Here is a 25,740-nt window from a genome sequence, read left to right as displayed (position 1 = left end):
AACCCAGGTCCCAAGTGCCTAGCTAGATCCCAAATAGTAAAACAGGTCATGCTCCAAGAACGCTTGGTACTTATTCAGATGCAGAGTTCATTGGTACTGCTGCTTGCATAGCCTTGACTCAACCTTTCCCTGCCTTGCAGCACCCCCCCCTTTCCCCCCCCACCTGTGGCATGATCATTGACAGTTCCATATGAGGAATTGACATCAAAACCTGCCCATGTAGTTACCCTCCTTGACGTTTGGAGGAAAATTATGTATTAGAATCAGTGGCCAAGCACTTTCTTAGAACCGCAACATTGGCTCTTAGAGCCTCTTTCTATGTTTTATAAAATTATTTTGTGATTGACTTGAAAGGATAACATACCTTACCAACATTCAAACTTCAGGCCCTCTTTCGGCTGAAACAAGATCATGTTGAGTTTTGACATTAAATAATGGGCATTGAACACCAGAGTCTCCTTTGCTGTTTTGTTTTCCACTTTTATGACTTATATACCAAACACAAAATCTTAAAAACTGTGCTGTCACAACTGATGCAAAACAGGCATAATATGATCATGCTTTCTACTTCCAGCCATAAGTCTAGCCACCATGTTCTACACTAGTGCTGCCCGATTCACCAATTCGAATCGATTTGGGGTGGTTTTTTTTTTTTTAAATCGATCTTGCTGATTCGTTCAGGTCTCCTAAAGCAGGACGACAGCGCTGCCTCTTGCTGGCCGTCCACTGCTGCTGCTGCTTTAGGAGGCCCCTTGGATCAGTCAGGAAGTGCTGCAGTGCATGGGCGCTCTTTGTAGCATCCTCTGGCTTCCCCCTGGTCTCCTGTTCAGCTAATTAGGGCAGCCTGCAGAGGATCGCTGGTGCTGTAGCGATCCTAGCAGGCTGCTGTCATCCTCTGCAGCACGTTCCCTCTTACATGATCCTGCACCTTACGTCAGAGGAGGGTCAGGACCGCGGCAGAGGGAATGTGCTGCTGAGGCCGATGACAGTCCCCTAGGATTGCTACAGCTTCCAGAGGGCGTGATAGGACAGAGTGCGGTATTGGGATTCAAGAAGGGATTGGACAATTTTCTGAAGGTGAAGGGGATAGAGGGATATAGATGGAGGATTGCTACACAGTTCCTGGACCTGTTGGGCCGCCGCGTGAGCGGACTGCTGGGCACGATGGACCTCTGGTCTGACCCAGCAGAGGCACTGCTTATGTTCTTTCAAGTAGTACTGTGTACATTTTCATGTACGGCAGCCGGTGTTGGACGCAGTATTCCAGGAGGGGGCATACCATGGCTCGGTACAGCAGCATGATAACTTTCTCTGATCCGAAAGGAAAATGGTAAAACCAGAGGACATAATTTGAGGTTGAGGGGTGGTAGATTCAGGGGCAATGTTAGGAAATTCTACTTTACGGAGAGGGTGGTGGATGCATGGAATGCGCTCCCGAGAGAGGTGGTGGAGAGTAAAACTGTGACTGAATTCAAAGAAGCGTGGGATGAACACAGAAGATTTAGAATCAGAAAATAATATTAAAGATTGAACTAGGCCAGTTACTGGGCAGACTTGTACGGTCTGTGTCTGTGCATGGCCGTTTGGAGGAGGATGGGCAGGGGAGGGCTTCAATGGCTGGGAGGGTGTAGATGGGCTGGACTAAGTCTTAACAGAGATTTCGACAGTTGGAACCCAAGCACAGTACCGGGAAAAGCTTTGGATTCTCGCCCAGAAATAGCTAAGAAGAAAAAAAAAAAAAAAAAAATTTAAATTGAATCAGGTTGGGCAGACTGGATGGACCATTCGGGTCTTTATCTGCCGTCATCTACTATGTTACTATGTTTGTGATCCCCTTCTTAATCATTCCTAGCATTCTGTTGGCCTTTTTTCGCCGCCGCACACTGCACAGATGTTTTCATTGACTTGTCTACAAGTACTCCCAAGTCTCTTTCCTGGGGGCTCTCTCTCAGTATAGCACCGTACATCCTGTATTCATGCATATGATTTCCATTACCGACATGCATCACCTTGCACTTATTCACGTTGAACCTCATTTGCCATTTCACGGCCCATTCCTGATGTCGCTAAGACTACTCAAGAGCGAAGGAAAGACTTTCTATCTTTATGTCAAGAGACAATTAACATAGTAACATAGTAGATGATGGCAGATAAAGACCTGAATGGTCCATCCAGTCTGCCCAACCTGATTCAATTTAAATTTTTTAATTTTGTTAGGTGCTACATTCCTTTTGGCATATCCCTGTAAGTGCCTGGTTAGGTATCTGGGAATCAAGTATACTTTTTTCTCTCCAGACCACTTGAAGGAGTTTATAGATGTTAAGAAGATTATCAAGGAATGATGAGGGACTTTTTGAAGTAATGCAGTTGTTTAGATAACGTTAAGCCTTTCTTCTGAAAAAATTATACTTAAGTTTTTATCTTATATAGTTTGACCATTCTCCTCAATATTGTGGTCTAAAAGGGGGATTATGATTGTTTTATATTGTAAGAAAGATTTTCTTAAGTGTTCTGAATTGATTTCCTTCCCTGTGTTTAATGGTGCAAGATTATTCTTGTGAAGTTTAATGTAAAACTAGAAATAATAATTTGAAAAAGAGAGAAAAGGAGAGATGGTGGATCTGGGGATGGTGAGGTCCATCGCTGCAGCTGCACGGATGGAAACGAAAAAAAGGAAAGATGCCAGACCTCCAGGGGAGAGAAGGGAAATGGAAAGGGAGGACAGAGATGGAAGATGGATGGTTAGCACGAGAAAGAAGAAAATGACAAATGGACAGGAGACCCTGGCAAGCGAGTTATCAGAAGACATTTTCTGTTTTGTGATTACAATGTGTCAGATGTACCAGAGCTGGTATTTGACCGCGAACGTGAGCTAGAATTTAATAGAGAGGAAAAGTATTTTTTGTTTGTTTATTTTGTTTACACCACAGCACCAGTGTAGGTAGGAGAGGGCAAAAGGGGTGGGGTAGGTGAAGAAGCTATAAAATAAACCCACCAGGATGTTTGAAAAAAAAAAAAATATATATATATATACTCAATTGGGCAGGAAAATCGAATCAAAAAAGCAATTCAATAGGCTGAATCGAAAAAAAATTTTTCCTGAATTGGGCAGCACTATTCTATACTAGTTTCAATCTCTGCTGTCCAGTTTTACTAAGTCCTTGAAAAAGAGAGTTTCAGTAATCAAGCCTACTTGTTAAAAAGGCTTCTTCAGAATCTGTAAACTTTTGGCTCAATATCTTAAATAATCTGATGCATGAACCGTAGGGCTGTGTTAAATGCTTGTGAGTACTTAGGGCTCCTTTTACAAAGGTGCGCTAGGGCCGTAACGTGCGCAGTAGCGCGCGTTAAATTCCCTAGCGTGTTAGCCACTACCGCCTCCTTTTTAGGAGCCGGTAGATTTTCGGCTACCACGCGTTATAGTGTGCAGTAATTTTGTTTGTGCGCTAAAAACCCTAGCGCACCTTTGTAAAAGGAGCCCTTAGTCACAAAGGTTGTTAATCTACATTTCACAGCATCTTGATAGATCATGTTTTTGCTTGACTTACAGGTGTCCCTGGATCAATGCCAGAGGCAAAATGGGAAGGTGATCTCAGAGCTGTAAAGTGGAGTGATGTAAAGGACCATGGGGGCTGTCATGGTAAATATGTGTATATTAATCTTTATTGCTTGGGGGAGCAGAGGGGAATAATTCATGAAGTATTAGCTTAAATGTATTTTCCCCCTAACATTTGAGTTCCCTTTTCCTCAAACTTTTGTATTTTCAGTTTCTTAAAAATGTTTTATTTCTACAGGTATTTCATAACGTTTAACAAAATATTTAGTAAGCTGATCATGTTTTTCTACCTGCTATGCAAAATAAATTTTTTGTACTTGGTACAGCTTCTCCTAAATGTAAAAAGGGCAGTTTTGAGTTACGTGCATGCTTTTTCTATATGCATTTCATATAGCTAATTTTCAGAAAGAAATTCCATAGCATGTGGACTCTGTCAGTGATCAAGTGGGTGTTATCCCTTCCAACTAGCAGATGGAGGTAGAAAAACTGATCTTTTCCAGAAACATCACCAGTATTAGGGCTGGTGTCGACTAGAAAAATCCAGTATTTCTTTTCCACCAGCAGATGAAGGGTTGTTTAGAATAGTTCTAGTCCCCGGCCTACCTCTCAGCAGTGCAGGTGGGTGCCACACAGCTTGGTTGAGCCTAATGGCCAGCCCCAGGGTCCCAGGTCCATCGACTGGACCTGGTTGAGTGCAAAGCACATCTGTACTGCCCCAAATCATCACTTGATGAGGTGTAAGACTGGCCCAGTGGGGGTCCTTCCCACTATGAGCGTGGGATCCTTCCCCCTGTTGGGTACTCCACCCATAGGCTTCCCTGTAGCTCCAGGCAAACAAGAGTAGACTGTGTTTGCCCGACTTAGGGCTAGATTCACTAAGCAAACCGATTGGTTTGCAACCCCCAACCCGATTCACTAACCTTATGACCGATCTGAATCTGATCCGCACATGCAAATGAGGGTAAACCGCATGAAAAGCAGGAAGGACGCGATTCACAAAACTTTTTCAGCAACGCCGACTGGGCTGGCCGATCGAAAAAGAAGCAACTGGTGGGGACCACTCGCACATGACCTTTCCTGCTCTCTGCTGCCTTTTAGCCCCTGCCTTTCAGCCCTGACTTCTCCTGCCTTTCAGCCCTGACTTCTCCTGCCTTTCAGCCCCTGCCTTTCAGCCCCGACTTCTCCTGCCTTGCCGCCCTGCTCTCTGCCCCGAATCTCCACCCTATCCTCACCCCGCAGCCCTGAAATCCCCCTGCTCTTTGCCGCCCAGACTGATCTCTGCTACCCCAACTCTGGATCTCTGCCGCCTTCCCTGCAGTGCGAACCTGTGGGTTTAAAATGGGGCTGCACTACAGTTGAAGTAAGCCGCTGTCTAGGCCTACCTCGAGATAGAGACCTCACACTCTATATACTGGTATCAATCAATAAATATATTTATTAGCAAATCAGTAACAGCTTACAAGAATAAATCATTCAGCATATAAAGTAACAGAATGTGATCTTCAGGCCTAAGGATCCTCTGATGTCTGTTCTGTTTACTTCCGCTTACAGGTCTGGTTTTATACATTTCTTGGTGGTCAACACCACGTTGGTCTAAATCACATGATACATCTTTATTGGTTCTTTTCTTACACGTCATTACATAAGTAGATTCATTTATTGGTTTATACATTTGTGTCACGCTGTACGTCTGTTCAGTTTACCGTAAGGCCTATCCTTTTCCCACAAATGCCCCTTTAATTTACCATATAAGCAATTCCGAGCCTCACCCCCTCCCCTGCTTCGTTATCACAAGACACGTCTTACTAAATGATATTCTAGAGAATTCTATTTCTGACCATGAGATGTGTTCATCCTTTCATAATATCCTGGCTGGTGTGAAGCCCTATTGCCATGCAAAAGAGTTAAGTCTTGCTTGCTTGTTCCTTCTCATAAGTTTCGCTTAGCCCAGCAGTTAACTCAGCAGGGTATTTCTCAATCAGTATATGACAGCTGGCAAATGTAGTAAGAAATGTCTTTTACATTGTTAATATACTGATTCATTAGAGCAGGAGGGAGAAAAGGGGATTTTTTCTTCTTTGAGATCTGGTTTCTTCATCTTTAGCGTTATCCAAAGGACTTAATATGCTTCACCTGTATCATACAAGGACTTTATAAGTGATTTTCCTTTATACCAGAGTTTTCCGTGATTTTCCTCTTCCTCTCACAGTGTATTCCAGAACACGCCGCAGTGCAGCCCCGCTATAAACCCGCAGACTCGCACTGCAAGGAAGGCAGCAGAGGGCAGGAGAGTCGGGGCGGCACGAACTTCCATTTCAGTTTCTGCTCCCCTGATGTCGCACTGTCACACAAGTGACAGGCTGCAAATCAGTAGGGGCCTCAGCTGGAAGAACTGGTGTGTTTTGAAAAAGGTGGTGGGACATTTTTCTGCAACAAGTCAGCAGCACTCACACACCGGTGGGAGGGAGGAGACCCACTGCTCCCCCTTCGCTGTTCCAGCTTTAAAAACTGCCTGCTCCCATTTTATTTTCAGAGCAATGAAGAGGTATGTTCGAGCAGAGAGCATGCGCAGACCATCTACATGCAAAGAAGATGTTCTGCGCATGCGTCGGGATCGCTCAGTAGCGATCCATGCGAGCAGTGGGGGGGTGTTCCTCCGATCGCCCCCATTTGAATATTCTCCCGTCATGAATTGGTCGGCCTGCCACAGATCAGACACGATTGGACTGTTAAGTGAATTGGGCCCTTAGCTCTGTTCCTTTGCTTAGGGAATACAAAAAAAAAGGAAAATATGCCTGGAGATCAAAATGGGTAACAATGGAATCTCAGAAATCTTTGGCAGCAGCCATTTTCCTGTGTCTTTCTCATGATAATAATAATAATAATAACAGTTTATATACCGCAGGACCGTGAAGTTCTATGCGATTTACAATGATTAGAAATGTTACAGATTAGAAATGTTACAGATTAAATGGAATAAACAAAATACAGACTTAGTTATTGATAGTTCTAGTGATCATTTGTTGAGGACTGAGATTGTATAGGTTGGGTTCCTAAGTATTTCAGGAACAGATGTGTTTTTAGGCATTTCCTGAATTCCCCATAGGTAGTGGGCACAAGCAATTGTTCAAGGTCTTTACCCCATAATGCTGCTTGATGTGCGAGAAGATGTTGGTGATGACTTAAATTTACAACCTCTGACCGATGGAGAGACAAAGTTCAGATGAGAGCTTTGTTTGTGTCTTTTGGTTGTGAAAGAGAAAAGGTCTGTTATGTATTTAGGGGCTATGAACAGTTTCCTTTGCAATTTGCCTACAAGATCGTTCCATACATTTGCATGCTGTTTATGATAAGTGGCAAAAGAAAATCTAAACTTTTTCTTATGGGGGGTATTTCCACATCAATTCAACCAATGGCCCCAACTTCACCATTTCAGAAATTGATAATAATCTATCAGAATGGAGATCAATATATAAGATGAAGAACTACAAAATTTCAGACATCTAGCTTTAACAGTTTTCAAGATATTCGCTTTTTATCCAAGGAGGGGTTGTTTATTGAAGCTTCTATACCGCTACTGATGACTGGGAAAGTAAGAACATAAGAATAGCCTTACTGGGTCAGACCAATGGTCCATCAAGCCCAGTAGCCCGTTCTCACGATGGCCAATCCAGGTCACTAGTACCTGGCCAAAACCCAGGAAGTAACAATATTCCATACTACTGATCCAGGGCAAGCAGTGGCTTCCCCCACATCTGTCTCAATAACAGACTATGGACTTTTCCTTCAGAAAATTGTCGAAATCTTTCTTAAAACCAGCTACACTATCCGCTCTTACCACAACCTCTGGCAATGAGTTCCAGAGTTTAACTATTCTTTTAGTGAAAAAATATTTCCTCCTATTGGTTTTAAAAGTATTTCCCTGTAACTTCGAGTGTCCCTTAGTCTTTGTAAATTTTTTTTTTTTTAATTTCTTTATTCATTTTAAAAACAAACACAAAGTGCATTACAATATACAAACATTTGGTACAATGAAACAGCACTTACGGTATATCTAACAAGTAATCATATAAGTATATTTCATCCCCATTTCCTCCCTCCCCAGATGTGTGCGAAACTCCTTTAAAAATTAAAGGCTTACACTAGTGATCAATGTTTACAAAATTCCCAAGTGGGCCCCAAATCTCCTTAAATTTTTTATAATGCCCCAATTGTTCTGAATTCATTCGCTCATATCGATAAACTAGGCACAGGGTTTCCCACCCAAAAATATAATTCAGTCTATCCCAGTTTTTCCAATTTTTCGTAATCAACTGTATAGCAATCCCTGTCATATCAAGAAATAATCTGTTCTTGCTTGCGTTAACTGGACATTTGAGTTGTAATATAGTTCCAAACAAAATATGTCATATGACAATGAGATATAAGTATCTAATATCCTATTGATTGTACCCCATATAGACTTTCAAAAGTTGATCTAGTGTCCCTACATCAAGATGACAATGCCAGCATCTATTAGACTTTGAACTGTCTAACTTTTGCAAACAAACAGGGGTCCAAAAAATTCTATGAAACAAAAAAAAACCAAGTTTGTCTCATAGATGCTAATGCTGTACATCTCATTCTCCAAATCCATGGCCATTGAGTAGCAGAAATCTGTTGCTTTGTCTCAATGCTCCAAATATCTTTTAAGCTTGTTTTTGTTTTTTTTTGTTCAAATATTCAGATATTAATTTATATCACTTGGCAGCCTGGTGCTCCTGTCTGGAAACATAGGCCTGGCAAGCTATACTAATTTTTTTTAAATTTTGCCACTCAGGGAACCCTTTCTGAATGGCATATTTATAATTTTTAACGGAGTGAAAAATCGATCCACTTGTACCTGTTCTACTCCACTCAGGATTTTGTAGACTTCGTTATTATCTCCTCTCAGCCATCTCTTTTCTAAGCTGAAAAGCCCTAACCTTTTTAGTCTCTCCTCATATGAGGGGATTTCCATTCCCTTTATCATCTTGGTCGCTCTTCTTTGAACCTTTTCCAGTGCCACTATATCTTTCTTGAGATAAGGAGACCAGAATTGAACACAGTACTCTAGGTGAGGTTGCACCATGAAGCGATACGGGGCATTATAGCATTCTTACACTTGTTAACCATCCCTTTTTTAAATAATTCCTAGCATCTTGTTTATTTTTTTGGCCGTTGCCACACATTGAGTGGAAAGTTTCATTGAATCGTCTACAATGACACCCAGATCCTTTTCTTGGGCGCTAACCCCCTAAGGTGGACCCTAGCATCCGGTAACTGTGATTTGGGTTATTCTTCCCAATATGCATCACTTTGCATTTGTCCACGTTAAATTTCGTCTTGCCACTTGGATGCCTAGTCTTCCAATTTCCTAAGGTCTGTCTGCAGTTTTTCACAATCTACATTCGTTTTAACAACTTTGAACAGTTTAGTGACATCTTCAAATTTAATCACCTCACTCGTTCCAATTTCCAGATCATTTATAAATAAGTTAAGCAGCACCGGTCCCAGTACAAAACCCTGTGCCACTCCACAGTTTACTCTCCTCCATTGAGAAAAATGATTATTTAACCCTACCCTCTGTTTTCTATCAGATAACCAAGTCCTAATCCACAACTGAACTTTGCCACCTATCCCATGATACTTTAATTTTCTCATGAGTCTGTCATGAGGAACTTTGTCAAAAGCTTTCTGAAAATCTAGATATACCATCATCCGGCTCACCTTTATCCACATGTTTATTCACACCTTCAAAGAAGTCAAGCAAATTGGTGAGGCAAGATCTCCCTTGGCTGAACCCATGCTGACTCTGTCTCATTAAATCATGTTTGTTTATGTGTTCCACAATTTTATTTTTTATAATTGTTTCCACCATTTTCTGCATTGATCCCTGTTAGCTGCTCTCAAGTGCATTCTTCGGACTTGGCTGAACTCTGCTGCAGCTACTATTCAACTCTGGAAGGGCCAGATGATTACTATCCTCTCCTGGGAGCGTAGAGACATTGCAGATCTGGACTCACAGCATGGACGTCATTTCCAATTAATCTGGGAACCTTTCTGGAACACTTTGACCCCAGTAGCGAGAAGTCAGGTTCTGAATTGTTGAGGCTAGTCTTTTCTATTGTTTTCTGTTCCTTTGTCCTGAGGGAGGGTGGTGGTGGGGGGGGGGGTTGGGAGGGTTGGTGCTTTGGTATGTTAAAATGAACTTTTTTCACATTGTTTTCTTATTGTTGTGGTGCTACTCAATAAAAACTTGTTTTCCATAATTGTTTCCACCATATTGGCCAGCACAGAAGTCAGGCTTTCTGGTCTGTAATTTCCCGGATCTCCCTTGGAAACCTTTTTTTTTTTTTTTAATCTTTATTGATTTTCAAACTTTGATAGTGCAATACAATTGGTAAATCATAAACACTGCATAGAATGCACTAATAACTATACAATTATTAAATTAAACAGTCATTTACTCCCATCCTCATCTTAATTATTAATACAATAATACATATGAAGTGATTACAATATTTTAACTCCTCAAAGTACATTTCCCTCCCCCCCACCCACTCACCCTCCCTGGATGTGAAATCTAATGAAAAAGAAAGGAACATGACCCTTACTGTAATGCAACAAAAGTAGTCAATGGACTCCATACATCATTAAAGGACTTATTATTCCCCAAACGTTCCACCATCATTCTTTCATATGAATATGTGGTACACACATTTACCCACCAAAAAATATAATTGGAAACCTTTCTAAAAATGAAGAACCGTGTTCTAAAGACTAAGTACTATGTATCTAGAAACCTGTTTCCTGGTACATACCAATCATACCTCACAGGAACCGCCTGAATGAGAAGATCACAAGCACTGAGAAAGCATAGCATATTTTTCGGTCTATAATACGCACTTGACCATAAGACACACTTATGTGTAGGAGGAAAAACCAAGAAAAAAAAATTGGTTCACAATTTTTTTTTTTTTTTTCCTCCTCTACGCATAGGTGCATTTGGTGTTGGGAAGCCCGAAGCAAACTGCCCCCCCCCCCCCCCGGTACCTTTTTTAACTGGCGGTGGTCCAGTGCAGTCTCCTGCTGGAGGGCTGCTTTTCTCATTGCAGAGTGGCTCATAATGCAGGAGCGCGACCTTTGTGTTTCCTTCCTGGTTCCGCGCTACAGAAGGCCCCAGCGAGAAGGCTGCAGGAAGTTATTTATGGTCGCGGTTGGTGGGGATCGGTTGGGAGGGAAGGCTGAAAGGTCAGTGGGGGTTCGGCTGCACGGCGGGAGCAGCAGCGGGGGCTCAAGGGTTCTGCTGCAGAAGGGATGGGAAGGAGGGAAGCTGGGCAAGGGTCCTGCTGCACGAGGGATGGGAGGGAAAAAAGGATGGAAGATGGGCAAGGGTCTTGCTGCACAGGGGGATGGGAGGGATAGAAAGATGCTGCAGAGAGAAGGCACAGGGGGATGGGTGGGAGGGAGGAAAGATGTTACACATGTGGGGGAAAGGAAAGAGGAAGAATTGGAGTGAAGGGAGAGATGATCATGTACATGAAAAAAATAAGACCTACCCAAAAATAAGACCTAGTGCCTTTTTTGGGCCCCAAATGAATATAAGACACTGTCTTATTTTCGGGGAAACACGGTACATATGTGGGTTTAAGTATATATTCTGCCTAAGAACTGGTTGTTCTCTATGACCTGCGGGCTGTTTTTAGACCAGTTAGGCCAGGCCCTGATTGTTTTATACCTAGTTTCCCAGAATCTGAGTTTGAATTATTTCACATTTGCCTAACTTGTGAGAGCTCAGATGTTCAATGTGTTAGTTTAATGATTAGTCTCTCTGCTCTGATGGAATTGCTGCTGTGAATCAAGCTTTCAATGCCACTAAAAATTATTTCCAGGTTTGTACTTTGTGGCATACAGACCATTACACTATGGGCTAGATTCACTAAGCCCACCAATCGTGTTTGGGATCGTTTAGTGACCCAATTTTTTCCCCGATCCAATTCACTAACCTTGTTGCCGATCAACATTCGATCCAATTTGCGCATTCAAATGAGGGGAACCAGCATGCAAAATAGGAAGGACGCAATTCACTAAACAAAATTGGGAACACCGACTGGGCTGGCCGATCCAAAAAGAAGCGACTGCTGAGGACCAGTCGCTCACGTCCTTTCCGACTGTACTGCCAGCCCTACAGCCCTGAAATAAACCTGCTCTCTGCCTCCCCAACTCTCCTGCTCTCTTCTGTCCCGACATAGAACCTGCTCTATACTTCCCCGACTCTCTCTCTCTGCCGCCCCAAACTAGCTTTCTGCCTCCCCGAATTGGCTCTCTGCCTCCCCGACTCTCCTGCTCTCTGCTGTCCCGACATAGAACCTGCTCTATACTTCCCCGACTCTCTCTCTCTGCCGCCCCAAACTAGCTTTCTGCCTCCCCGAACTGGCTCTCTGCCTCCCCGACTCTCCTGCTGCGACCTGCTCTCTGCCTCTCCCAACTCCTGCTCTCTGCCGCCCTTCTCTGCAGTGCAAGCCTGTGTTTTTTAACCCGTGGGTTTAAAGTGGGGCTGCACTACAGTGTGTTCTGTTCCAGAACACTCCGCAGTGCAGTCTCGCTTTAAATCCGTGGGTTAAAACCACGGGCTCGGGAGTAAAAAGGGGGGGGGAGAAAGTTATGTCACGGGGAGCAAGCACATGCGCAGACCATCTACGGGCAAAGAAGATGGTCTGCGCATGTGTCAGGATCGCTCTTCAGCAGTCCGTCTGGTCGGTGTGGGGCAGGCCTCCGATCGTGTTCATCTGCATAAAGGCTGAGGGTGAATGCATCGGATCGATTCAGGTTAGTGAATCTAGCCCTATGCTTGAATGTCATAAAGGACAATAACTGCCTTCACAATGAATAACTCAAAAGATTAGTAATGCTGTTATGCAGCAACTTGAGGGAAATAATTCCAAAGGAATTTTCACCCTTTACCTCTGAATGCTAAGAAACAGGAAGGCTTAATAACCCTGTTGAGATTTCACAGTTAAGTAGTGAGGTTATTCATGTATCCACTAAGCTCATAAAAACGAATGAAAAAGAGATCCATACTCTGTTTACATGTACTTGAACATTTCTACACTTTGATTTATCATCGTTGACAAAGCATTTGAAAGCTCTTTGCAAACAAAAGTATAGCACGTAACTTTCCCATACCATAGTTATAAAACTGGCTTGGTCCAGATTTTTCTTTTTTTCCCTTAGGTTTTCCTTCTTCTTAGACTGTTGTTAGCTGCTATGTGTAAACAGAAGCTTTATTCAAAGGTGAAAGCATAAGTTTTTGAGAATACAACTGATCATGTCTTTAAATATGCTATTGTTGCAGAAATATAATGGTTTTCGTTTCCAACCTACCACAAATCCTGCGCTTCAGCTTTGTCCCTTAAGTTTTTCCAGTCATTCTGTCTCCCAGCTGCCACTAGTCCCAGTGCCTGCAGTCTGTCTTAGCTATAGCCATTTCGGATGTAGTACCACGGAACAATTGATTGTGCTGTATTATTTATTTTATTTTAATATTTGGATTTATTAACAGCCTTTTCATGAAGAGATTCACCCAAAGCAGTTTACAATACACTGAATAGTAATCAGGTGCTCTTAAGTATTTTCCCTATCTGTCCCGGCAGGCTCACAATCTAAATGTGATACCTGGGGCAACGGAGTGCAAAGGGATTTGCCCAGAGTCCTAAGGAGCAGGCTGGGTTTCTTGATGTATTTGTGGGAATGTGTACGATTCCTGTTTTGTGGAGGCGATTTTAAAAGAATTCTATAACCTATGTACCACAAGCCCCTGGATTAGTCCAAGGTCTCCTAGAAGCAGGGGTGAAAGCTGGATGTTCCTACTTTAGTATAATGAGGTTGTGCTGATACCCTGCTTTTGCTGTGTTATGAGTTTAAATTTAAGGCATATTTTTATCTGGAATGTCGGGGGGGGGGGGGGGATTACATTTCCAGTTAAAACAGAGCAAGATCTTTAATAGTGCCTCTTTTTTTACGCTGATCTCTGAGGCTACCGTTGGCCCTGGAGAAATTTCTGACCATTGCATGGTTTGGATCAATATAGATACACTAGTTTTTTAGCCTGTTATATTAACAGGTGCTAGAACAGATGTGTAGACTTAGGCATTTCTTTCTTTCTCTTTCTTTCGTTCTGTATGTCTTTCTTTCTTTCTCTCTCCCTGCCCCCTTTCTGTCTGTCTCTCTCCCTGGCCCCCTGTCTGTCTGTCTTTCTGTCTCTCCCCCCTGTCCTGTAGCACCCCTTCCCTGCGCCTCCGTCCAGCAGTAGCCCTTCTCCCTTCCTTTTACCTCCCCCTGTCCAGCAGCACCCCTTTCCCTGCTCCCCCTGTCCAGCAGTAGACCACCTCCCATCCTTTTACCTCCCCCCTGTCCAGCAGCACTAAACTAAACTTTAAGTTTATATACCGCACATCCTCTCCATAATTATAGAGCTCGGCACAGTTTACAAGAGCTTAATATAGGAAGGAATAACATAATGGGTTTGGGGGTTGAGAACAGGGGAGAGGAGAGCATTACATTTTTGTGAAAAGCCTAGTTTTCAGGTGCTTACAGAATAGTTGGAAGGAGCCCTGATTCCGTAGTGAGGCAGTAAGATTATTCCAAAGCCCTGTGATTCTGAAGAAGAGGGATTTTCCCAATTTTCCTGCAGAGAGGATACCTTTTAGCGAGGGGAAGGATAGTTTAAGTTTTTGGGTGGGCCTGGTGGTGTCAGGACTCAAAGTGTTCCAAGATAGTGGGATTAGGGGAGGGAGGATGCCGTGTAGGATCTTAAAAGCTAGTCAGGCACATTTAAAATGAACCCTGGAAATTACGGGGAGCCAGTGGAGTTTGGACAGAAGTGGGGATCAAATTTGCATTTTGCAAAGATCAACTTGGCCGCAGTGTTCTGAATTAGTTGAAGTCTTTGAAGACTTTTTTTAGTTAGACTTAGATAGATGGAATTACAATAGTCTAGTCTGGAGAGGATGATGGATTGAACAAGGTCGGCAAAATGTTGTTGGCAGAAGCAGGATCTCGCTTTCCTCAGCATGTGGAGGCTAAAAAAACATGATTTTACCAAGGAGTTGAGGTGGTCGTTGAAGGAAAGAGAAGAGTCGATAATGATGCCTAGAACTTTGCTTGAGAACTCAAGCTGCAGTGTGGCGCCAGAGGGTAGGCAGCTGTTCTAATTTTGGGCCGAACCAGAGTAGTTTCATTTTAGACTCGTTCAGTTTCATTTGAACTGAGAGGGACCAGGATTGGAGTTTCGATATGCAAGCTGTTATATTTTCAGAGAGGTTGGTAAGGTTTGAGTCTGTTTCGAGAAGGACAAGGATGTCATCAGCATACAGTGTTCTCCCTAGGGCCTTTCAGCTGGGTGGTCCGCCCGGGTAATTTAGATGACCGCCCAGCTAAATTCTGCTGCCTCCGCTGCTGCTCAACAACAAAAAAAAAAAAGCCGGCTTGATGATTTCACCTTAGCCCGTAGCGAACTTATGCTCCGGGGCTTTAATGTGTGTGTGCAGGCTTCCCTTCTCTTCCCTCCGAAACCGGAAGTTATGTCCAGGGGGGGGAAGGGAAGAGAAGGGAAGCCGGCACGCACATATTAGATCCCCGAAGCATAAATTCGCTACGGGCTAAGGCGGGAGACAGGTCAGTGAAGCTTTCCATTTGCTCTTCTTGCTGCTGGGTCCTGCTTACTTTCAGTTTCCGCGAAGGCAGGACCCGGCAGCATTTCCCCCAATCGATTGTGATCTTGGGCCGATCAGCCTTCTTCTCCGATGGCAGAATTGACATCGGGGAGAAGAATGCTGGTTGGCCCGAAGTAGGGAGAGCTTGGGGGGGGGGGGGCGGCGGCGGCCAGCGGCTTTGGGGCCTGTTCCCCGATGGCAGTGACATTGGCAGTGGCTTGGAGGAGGGCAAGGAGAAAGAAAGTAAGAGGGCAGGAAGAGAAGCAGAAAAAAAGAAAGGGGGCATGAAGAGAGAGAGAAAGAAAGAAAGGGCAGGAAGAGAGGAAGAAAAAGTTGGGGGGGAGGGGAATGCGGTCAGGAGGAGAGGAAGCATACAGGCTGAAAGAAGGGAAGAAAGATTGGATGCACAGTAGAGAATGACACGGTGGCGGTTTACCCGCGGCTACTGCGTTTAGCCGCGGGTAACCCAACAAAAACAGGGAATGAAAATTAGCAGCCTCTGCGGGGACGGGGACAAGGCCATCACCGCCCCGTGGAGCAGTGAATGGTCTTGTCACCGCATCAGTGATGTCACTTGTCATCAGTGATGCGGCAGAGGGAGGAGAAAGCCAACGCTACTGGAGGGAGGTTTGCTGCTTTCACTGGGAGGGTCGGAAAGGTTCACGGAGGGGGGGAGATAGGAGGGTCAGCGGAGATTCGGCTTGGAGGGGGGAGAAGCGGTCTGCCTCGTGCTCCATTACCTTCTTCGGGCAGCAGCAGCGTTTACAATTCGCTGCTGTTGCTGGCTTCAGGCCTTGTTCTCTGCCGGGTCCTGCCTACTTCCTGTTTTCATGAAGACAGGACCCGACAGAGAGGAAGGCCTGAAGCGGGCAACAGCAGTGAATTGTGAATGCTGCTGCTGCCCGATGAAGTTCAGGACATCGGGGAAGGAGCAGGGAGAAATCGGCTGCTGGCTTGGGGGTGAGGGTAGGGAAAGAATCGTGGAAGTGGAGAAATTGGCACGATGGCTTTGTGGGGGCTAGGGGGAGAGAGAAAGAAAGGAAAAAATTAAGAGGGGGGGCCAGGGGGAGAGAGAAAGAAAGGCAGAAATAAAGAGGGGGTCAAGAGGGAGAGAAAGAAAGGCAGAAATAAAGAGGGGGTCAAGAGGGAGAGAAAGAAAGGCAGAAAGAAAGAGGAGGGACAGGGGGAGAGAGAAATAAAGAGGGAGGCCAGGGGAAGAGAGAAAGAAAGGCAGAAATAAAGAGGGGGGCCAGAGGGAGAGAGAAAGAAAGGCAGAAATAAAGAGGGGGTCAAAGGGGGAGAGAAAGAAAGGCAGAAAGAAAGAGGAGGGCCAGGGGGAGAGAGAAATAAAGAGGGAGGCCAGGGGGAGAGAGAAAGAAAGGCAGAAATAAAGAGGGGGACCAGGGGGAGAGAGAAAGAAAGAGGGGGGGGGCAGGAGAAGAAAGAAGAACCAGAGACTCATGAAATCACCAGACAAAAAGGTAGGAAAAATGATTTTATTTTCAACTTAGTGATCAAAATGTGTCCGTTTTGAGAATTTATATCTGCTGTCTATATTTTGCACTATGGCCCCCTTTTACTAAAAGCAATAGCGGTTTTTAGCGCAGGGAGCCTATGAGCGTCGAGAGCAGCGTGAGGCATTCAGCGCAGCTCCCTGCGCTAAAAACCGCTATCGCAGTTTAGTAAAAAGGGAGGGGGAATATTTGTCTATTTTTGTATAGTTGTTACTGAGGTGACATTGCATAAAGTCATCTGCCTTGACCTCTTTGAAAACCCGCGGAATATAAATGATAATTAACATTTTCTCTGCGTACAGCGTGCTTTGTGTTTTTAAAATTTTATTGTTGGTAGATCATTTTGACTTGGCCACAAAGGTAAGGGGGAGGGAGGGAGGGGAGCTGCTGAAAGACATCTAGTAATCCTTGCAGGCTTGACTGTGCAGGGAATTATTTTTGTAAAATCATGTTTTGTTATGTGACTGCCATTATCTAGACTTTAATTTCTATGAATGAATAGAATGAAAATTATATAAAATTACTTGCTTGCGGGGACCCCGTGTTCCAGCTCACACAAGGAAGGAGGGGGTGAAAGGGAAAAAGTTTCTCTTCCTTGGAAATAGATTCTGAAGTGACCTCATCAAAGAAGACCAGCACCAAATGTACAAGAAATCCCTTAAACAATGTCAAAAGAGCCCAAAATAGAAAACTGTTACTGCCTTGAGACTCCATTATTGAAGGAATCAACTTGAAATCACAGAAGAGACAGGAAAAGGTTAAATGCCTCATGGAATCCTCAGGTACAAAACACAAACTAAATTGTGAATGAAATCAGAGCAGACAGTAAGAATTATAAAATTGATGTCATTATCCATCTGGAAAAAAAGGCGTACTAGAAATAATGCTTCAGCAATACAATTTTCAGAAGTTCTATTTGCTCATGGTAAGGGAGAAGAGAGACTGCTAGTGATGGTGGGGGGACTGATAGAAGATATGAAAGAAGGGTGGTAGAAAGGAACAGATGGTAAAGGAGGGAGGGAAGGGTGGTGGTGGAAAGGAATAGAACAGACATTGAAAGAGGGAAGAAGATGGGTGCTAGACGGGGACGGTGACGGGGCGGTGAATGGGATGGCAGTGGCGGTGACGGGGCGGTGAAAGGGATGGCGGTGACGGTGACGGGGCGGTGAAGGGAACGACGGTGATGGGGCGGTGCAGAAGATGGTGGGCCGGGGACGGTGCAGTGACGGGGACAGATTTTTTCCCCGTGTCATTCTCTAATGCACAGTCAGAAGAAGAAAGTGCAACCAGAAACTCATGAAATCACCAGACAATAAGGTAGGAAAAATGATTTTATTTTAAATTTACTGATCAAAATGTGTCTGAATTTATATCTGCTGTCTATATTTTACACTATGGTCCCCTTTTACTAAACCGCAATAGCGGCTTTTAGCGCAGGGAGCCTATGAGCGTCAAAAGCAGCTCTGGGCATTCAGCGCAGCTCCCTGCGCTAAAAACTGCTATCGTGGTTTAGTAAAAAGGGAGGGGGTATATTTGTCTATTTTTGTATGGTTGTTAGTGAGGTGACAGTACATAGAGTCATCTGCTTTGACCTTTTTTGAGAAAACTCCGGAATAGGAATGATTATTAACATTTTCTCTGCGTACAGTGTGCTTTGTGGATTTTTAAAAATTTTTTATTATTGGTAGATCATTTTCACTTGGTCATTTTAAAAGTAGCTCGCAAGCCCAAAAAATAGCCAATGGTAGACTTCAGAGGGTGGTGGTTAACGGTACCCTCTCTAAAACGTCAGAAGTGACAAGTGGAGTACCGCAGGGCTCAGTCTTGGGCCCGCTCCTTTTCAACTTATTCATAGGGGACCTGACTCAGGGGCTTTATTTTACTTGACTCAGGTAAAATAACACTATTCGCCGACAACGCCAAACTATGTAACATAGTGAGCGGCGCCGATTTACACGATAGTATGACGCAGGACCTGTTTTTGTTGGAACGTTGGTCATCTACCTGGCAGCTGGGCTTCAACGCCAAGAAATGCAAGGTATCCATATTCAAGTTTCATCACGGTGCTCTGGTTTTGGCTCCAGTATTTGTCACTTCCGTTCACCAGGTCTGGCTATCCGTTACCATCTCATATTTTAAAGACTCACTCGTTATAATTAGTGGTGATCCACATGTCTCTTCGTAATGGACATGTCCGATTTTAGCATTTGGATCTTAGTACTATGGGTTTGGTCTTTTCTGGTTTCCTTTCTATAGTATGCTTTTCGTCTGGTGTCTTTTGAGTTTATAATTACATTTTATGACGTATTTTTGTGGTTTTAACTGTATGACATGTCTAAAATCGGTCAAGTTATCCATTCTTTCTATTATTTTTTGTCCCCTCATACAGTGGCAGACCGCACCGGGTGCCAGCCCTAGGGGGGTACTCAGCACAGCTGCCGTACTTATTCTGAAGCAGAGTCGGCAGCCGCACTGAAGTGCAGGAAGGTCCCACGATGACTGCATTTGCTGCCTCTGCCTCCGGAAGACGTAAGTGATGTCGGAAGGGGAGGACCGGCAGCTGCAGTCATTGCGGAACCTTGCTGCAATTCCCTGTGTCTGCCGGCCCACCCCCTCCAATGTCACTTACATCTTACAGAGGCAGAGGCAACAGAAGCAGTCATCATGGGACCTTGCTGGTTTGGAGGGAGAGAGGAATATAGAAGGGTGGTGGAGGGAGAAAAAGGAGGTCAGGGTGGTATGGAAGGGTGGTGGAGGGAGAGAAAGGGGGCTATGCTGATGGAATTGGTGTACAGGGAAAGGAGAGAGAGACATAAGGGGGAAGGATACTGGATGGAATTGGGTTGGAGGGAAAGAAAGGGGGCAGATGCTGATGGAAGTGGGGGGAAGGGAAAGGAGATTGAAATGCCAGACCATGGGGGTTTGGGAGAGGGAAGGGAAGAAGAGGAGAGAGATGCCAGACCATTGAAGGAGGGAAGGGAAGAATATGGATGCCAGAATAATAGGGGTGAAGGGAGAGAAGGAAGGGGAATACAAGGAGAGAAGATGCCATATATCAGGGGCAGAGAGAGGGTAGACAGTGGATGAAAGGAAGAGAGTGTCAAGACTATGAGGAAAGCAGAAACCAGAGAAGACAATGTAGAAAAAAATTATATTTATTTATTTTTTTGCTTTAGGGAAGATGCATCGCTGTTTCTGTGGTGTTGCATTGTATGCAGAGTCCAGCTTCTTGGTAGTTCAATTTAACCTTTGTCTACATTTTTCTATTTTATCCCCCCTTTTACAAAACAGTAGAGCTTTTTTTTTTAGCACTGGCCATGATGGTAATTTCTCAGAATTCTACGAGAGTCTGAACTGTTACCACCATGGCTAAAAACCATATTACAGATTTGTAAAAGGGAGAGGGGTTAGTTTGTGATTACATATGCCATACTAGGCGAAGGTGTGTTCGAAAGACATAGTTTTCAGTTAGGATTGACTGTGCAGGATTGATCTGTACTAGCCTGGCTTGTTTAGTTTTACAATGGGTGTATTGATATACTGCTCACTGCAATATGCAAGATGCTGCCTTTTTCTAGGTACACTCTTGTGTGACGTGTGGATTCTTAACTAAAAATCATGTTTTTCATACAGATGGGGGGGTATAAAAAAATGATGGGCCTCGGGTGTCACATATGCTAGGTACACCTCTGCCTTCATAATTTATATCTAATCCACAAGCCTGCTTTTAGGACCTACAGGGTATGTATCCCTCTGATTCATGACAATTTCACTTATCATATTATCTTATCCATTCTTTTTATTATACAACTGCCCAGATAAGCATCAGTCTTTGACGTGATTGGACCTTGAAAACTAAAGGCAACAGTGTTCTCCCCAGAAATTTTTTCCAGCCATGTAAAACATTTGCTGCATTTAGTGTGCCACAAAAAACATTTGCTCCGTTTAGTGTGCCGGAGTTAAATAAGTTTGAGAGACGCTGCTCTATACCATTTGAAAGAGGGCAAATATCTAATTATTCACTTCTAGAATTGAATACTTCTTAAATTTAATAAAAAATTATGGAACAAGTGTCAAACCTTAAGTCATATTGAGCATTGGAAAATAACTAATAATAATTAACTAATACAAATAGTACACATTTAGGGCTCCTTTTTCTAAGCTGCGATAGCAGTTTTACCGCGCGCTTAGCTCGCGCAGAATTGCCGCACATGCTAGACACTAACACCAACATTGAGCTGGCGTTAGTTCTAGCCGTATAGCGTGGCAATTCTGCACGCGCTAAAAACGCTATTGCAGCTTAGTAAAAGGAGTCCTTAATTTTCCCCACCACCAAATTTCCCTGTCCCGCCCCACCCGGCTACTTTTTCATGCCACCCGGCTGGAAAACATTTCTGGGGAGAACACTGAGCATATGTATAGATTGTTTCAAGGGGAGATAGATGGAAGAATTTCAGGGAAAACATGTAGATGTTGAAGAGAATAGGGGATAGGGGTGATCCCTGCGGGACTCCACAAGTTGGTTTCCAAGGGGTGGATGTGGTGCCATTTGTGTTGACAGTGTAGGAGCGGGAACGTAAGAAGTTTGAGAACCACTCTAAGACTGTGGAGTTGATGCCTATCTCCGAAAATTGATAAATTAGAATATTATGGTGGACGACATCAAAAGCTGCAGAGATTGAATTGTAATAGGGACAGCAAACTTATTATGAGAGTGTAATTGTTGCACCTTTGAGATTAATGAGATCAGGAGGGATTCGGTGCTGAAATTGGGTCTGAAGCCATATTGGTAAGGTAAAAGAATGGAGAATCTCCAGGTAAGATGAGAGCTGGGTGGAAATGATGGCTTCTAGCATTTTAGTCAGGAGGGGGATATTTGCTATGGGACGGTAGTTAGATGGTAAGGAAGGGTCAGTAATGGGGACAAGGCAATATGTCCCATTTCTGCGAAGAATATGCCCGATAGTAAAGCAGAGTTTATAAGTCTAGTGAGGGATGAGATGGCCTGCATGGGAATATTCTCATACAGGTAGGAAGGGAATGGATCCAGAGCACATTTGCAGGATTTCAGTTTGAGACAGAGTTTAGAGAATTGGGTTTCAGATAAGAGTTCAAAAGTAGTCCAGGTTAGGGTAGGTCCAGGTTAGGATAGGGTTAGAGTCGTTGGGGGCCAGAGAATTGTAAGAGACTGCTTGAGGGAATGATCTCCTTATGATAGTGATATTTTCGTTGAAGAATTTTGCTAGGTCATCTGCTGATGGGGAGGAGGGGGCAATGGTGGAATCGTTTTTAGAAGTTAAGGTGCGCCAGATGTTAAATAGTGTACTACTCTGGTTGTTAGATCTGGAAATTTTATAGCCATAGAAGTTCTTCTTAGCTTTTTTTAGTACTGAGTTATAGAACTTGATATTGACCCTCCAGGATTGTCTATCTGAAGGGGATTTGGATTTTTTCTATTTACGCTCCAGTGCTTGACATTTCTGCTTCAGTTTTCTGTGGTACTGAAGATACCATGGGGCCTTACGGGTGTAGGAGTTAGATTTAGTAGATAAAGGGGCAAGAGCACTGTAGGTAGTCTCGGAGAGGTTTACCCAGTTGCGCCAGTTGGATTCTGGGTCGACAGGCTTAGGACAGGAGGGAAGTTGGTTGAGAAATTGGGTCCAGAACAGTTTGTTTGCAATTTTTTTCCGGAAGGAAATAGGATTTGTGGCACGGGTTGGAGAGCCAAGGTGGGACATGAAAATGGGAAGGCAGAAAGAACCTAAAAAGTGATCGGACCAAGGGACATATTCCCAACGAGCATCTTCGACAGAAGTTTTGTGCTCGGTCAGGTCGAGGAAGCTGATGATGTCTAGAGTGTGCCCTTTTCGTGGGTTGGGGAGGACGCAGGAGAGGGGAAACCTAGAGAAGTGAGGAAGTTGTTGAATTTGGTTGCATCCTTGCTGGTGTTATCATCTAGAATAGATGGAGGTTAATATCGCCAATGATCAGTAGTCTCTGAAATTTTAGGAAGGCGCTTGATATGGTCTCATGGACGAGTTTGGAGGATTTATTCCAGGGGGTTGGTGACCGGTATAGTAACAAGATACCTAAAGGGAGGGGGTGGAGTTCGTCGTTGACTGAAGCTAACATGTATTCTAGTGCAGTGTAGCTACCCTTTTTGAGGAGATGAACGTCGAAGAATGATTTATAGAGGAGTGCCAGCATCCCTTTCCCTGCTCCCCCTGTCCAGCAGTAGACCTTTTCCCTTCTTTTTACCTCCCCCCGTCCAATAGTACCCCTTCTCCCTTCCCTGCTTCCTGTCCAGCATCCGCTAGGCCAGGCAGTCTCGGGGATTTTGCTAGGCTGGCCCGCCTTGCATTATCGAAGTGGGCTGGCCTAGCAAATGCCCCGCGGCTGCTTGATGAAACCACGGCTGCTGCCACTGCTGGTCCGGGGGTGAGAAGAAGAGGCATCCCGGCAGCGGCAGCGTTGTCAGAAGGCAGAAAGTCAGCCAGGGTCGGAGATCGGGACAGGAAATCAGCTGAGGCAGGCACTGCACATGTGTGGCACAGAGCACGGAGATCGAAGTGTGCATGCGCGCTAAGGGTTTTATTATAGTGGATTGAGGAGCCCCCTGTTTGGGCTCTCAATAATTGGCCTCACGACACTCAATATGCTGGTATAAGTAATATATTTATATTATTAATAATAACAGGTTACAAGAACAAGTCTTTCAGCATATGGAGCCGACAGATAATATACATCAAGTGCTTGAGTATATCTGGGTGTCTGTCCTGCGTAAGGCCTCAAAAGGCTGTCCTTTTATATATTTTTGACAGTCTGAGATCACGTTGGTATATATTACATTTTTAGTTTCCATTGGTTACTTACAATCTTCATTTCACATACCAGTTTCTTAATTGGTTAGTAATTTTACTTTTCTTGAGTCATACTTAGAAACATAGAAGCATAGAAGATGACGGCAGAAAAGGGCTACAGCCCATCAAGTCTGCCCACTCTGCTTACCCACCCCCTGTCTATGCCCTAGTGACCCAATTTTCTTATCTTGACCCTCGTAGGGATCCCACATGGGTATCCCATTTATTCTTAAAGTCTGGCACGCTGTCTGCCTCGATCACCTGCACTGGAAGCTTGTTCCAATGATCAACCACTCTCTCTGTGAAGAAATACTTTCTGGTTTTGCCATGAAATTTTCCGTCCCTGAGTTTGAGCGGGTGCCCTCTTGTGGCCGAGGGTCCCTTGAGAAAGAAAATATCATCTTCCACTTCGACACGTCCCGTGAGGTACTTAAATGTTTTGATCATGTCTCCCCTCTCCCTACGTTCCTCGAGAGTGTAGAGCTGCAATTTGTTCAGTCTCTCTTCATACGAGAGACCCTTGAGCCCCGAGATCATCCTGGTGACCGTCCGCTGAACCGATTCAATTCTGCGCACATCTTTACTGTAATGTGGCCTCCAGAATTGCACACAGTACTCCAGATGAGGTCTCACCATGGCTCTGTACAACGGCATTATGACTTCAGGCTTTCGGCTGACGAAACTTCTATTGATACAACCCAATATCTGCCTTGCCTTAGATGAACCTTCTCCACTTGATTGGCAGTTTTCATGTCTGCACTGATGATTACTCCCAAATCTCGTTCTGCTGAAGTCCTAGTTAAAGTTTCTCCATTCAAGAAGTATGTCCTGCATGAATTTCCGCTTCCGAGGTGCATGACTTTACATTTCTTAGCATTGAAGCCTAGCTGCCAGGTTGAGGACCAACTTTCCAATGTAAGCAGGTCCTGCGCCATATAATTCTGTAAACTGCAATCACTTACTATATTACATAGTTTGGCGTCATTGGCGAATAGTGCTATTTTACCTTGAAGCCCTTGAGTCAGATCCCCTATGAATATGTTGAAAAGGAGTGGACCCAGGACCGAGCCCTGCGGCACTCCACTGGTCACCTTCGATGTTTTAGAGAGGGTACCATTAACCACCACCCTCTGAAGTCTGCCACTCAGCCAGTCATTGACCCATGCAGTTAGTGTCTCTCCTAACCCCATCGATTCCATCTTGCTTAGCAGCCTGCGGTGTGGGACACTGTCAACGCTTTACTGAAGTCCAGGTACACGACGTCCAAAGACTCTCCCAAGTCCAACTTTCTTGTTACCCAGTCAAAGAAGCTGATGAGATTGGATTGGCAGGACCTACCCTTGGTGAATCCATGCTGACTGGGATCCCGAAGATTCCCTTCATTCAAGATCGTGTCCAATTTGCTTTTAATTAGTGTTTTCATGAGTTTGCACACTATTGATGTGAGACTCACCGGTCTATAATTCGCAGCCTCTGCCCTGCAACCCTGCTTAATGCCCATTTACTAACATCATTTTAACATCAAGGTCATCAATTTCTGGGCAAGAGTCCGCCCATTCCAGGACTTTTCTTGTATAACAGTTAATTATCCCAGGACAAGCAGGCAGCATATTCTCTACATGTGGGTGACGTCATCCACAGAGCCCCGTCGTGGACAGCTTTTCAAACAAACTTGATTGAAGATCTTCAAAGTTTGCTAGTGCTGCACCACGCATGAGCATGTGCTTTCCCGCCTGAGTCAGGGCGCGCGTCTCCTCATCGTGGCCGTAGTTCTTAGTTTTCCGCGGAGCCAGAAAGCCCTGTCTCTCAGCTCTGCGTCGAATCTAAGTGCCTTCTTGCACCACAGCTTACTTTCTTGTTTTTTGTTTGTGTGAGTCGCTGTGCGGCGCGTCAAAAAAAAAAAAAAAGATTTGTATTTCTGATTTTTTTTGCTCGTTCAGCCCGGGGGATCCTGGGTTTCCATCTGACCACCTGGCCTCGTGTGGCTGCGGCTAGCTTTTTCCTTGTGTCCCGGCCTGTTACCAGGTTTAAAAAGTGCACTCAGTGTGGTTGGATGATTTTGATTACTGACCCCC

General features: G+C 44.3%; 1 protein-coding gene across 2 annotated transcripts in view; it reads left to right on the top strand.

Moving 5' to 3' along the window:
• Positions 1 to 25,740, top strand: part of GCNT2 (glucosaminyl (N-acetyl) transferase 2 (I blood group)) — a 107,122-nt gene that overhangs the window by 63,411 nt on the left and 17,971 nt on the right. Inside the window, exons 2-3 of one of the 2 annotated variants that reach the window (XM_033934691.1) lie at positions 3,551 to 3,640; positions 9,478 to 9,687. In XM_033934691.1, coding sequence (XP_033790582.1) covers positions 3,551 to 3,640; positions 9,478 to 9,686 — 299 coding nt within the window. In that variant the 3' untranslated portion in view covers position 9,687. The remainder of the gene's footprint in view (positions 1 to 3,550; positions 3,641 to 9,477; positions 9,688 to 25,740) is intronic. The other variant, XM_033934692.1, reaches the window with a different exon arrangement.

The sequence above is a fragment of the Geotrypetes seraphini genome, chromosome 2 (genome assembly GCF_902459505.1).
Source record: "Geotrypetes seraphini chromosome 2, aGeoSer1.1, whole genome shotgun sequence".
Taxonomy (NCBI): domain Eukaryota; kingdom Metazoa; phylum Chordata; class Amphibia; order Gymnophiona; family Dermophiidae; genus Geotrypetes; species Geotrypetes seraphini.
Note: the sequence above shows the minus strand (reverse complement) of the source record. Positions and strands in the feature narration are given on the sequence as shown.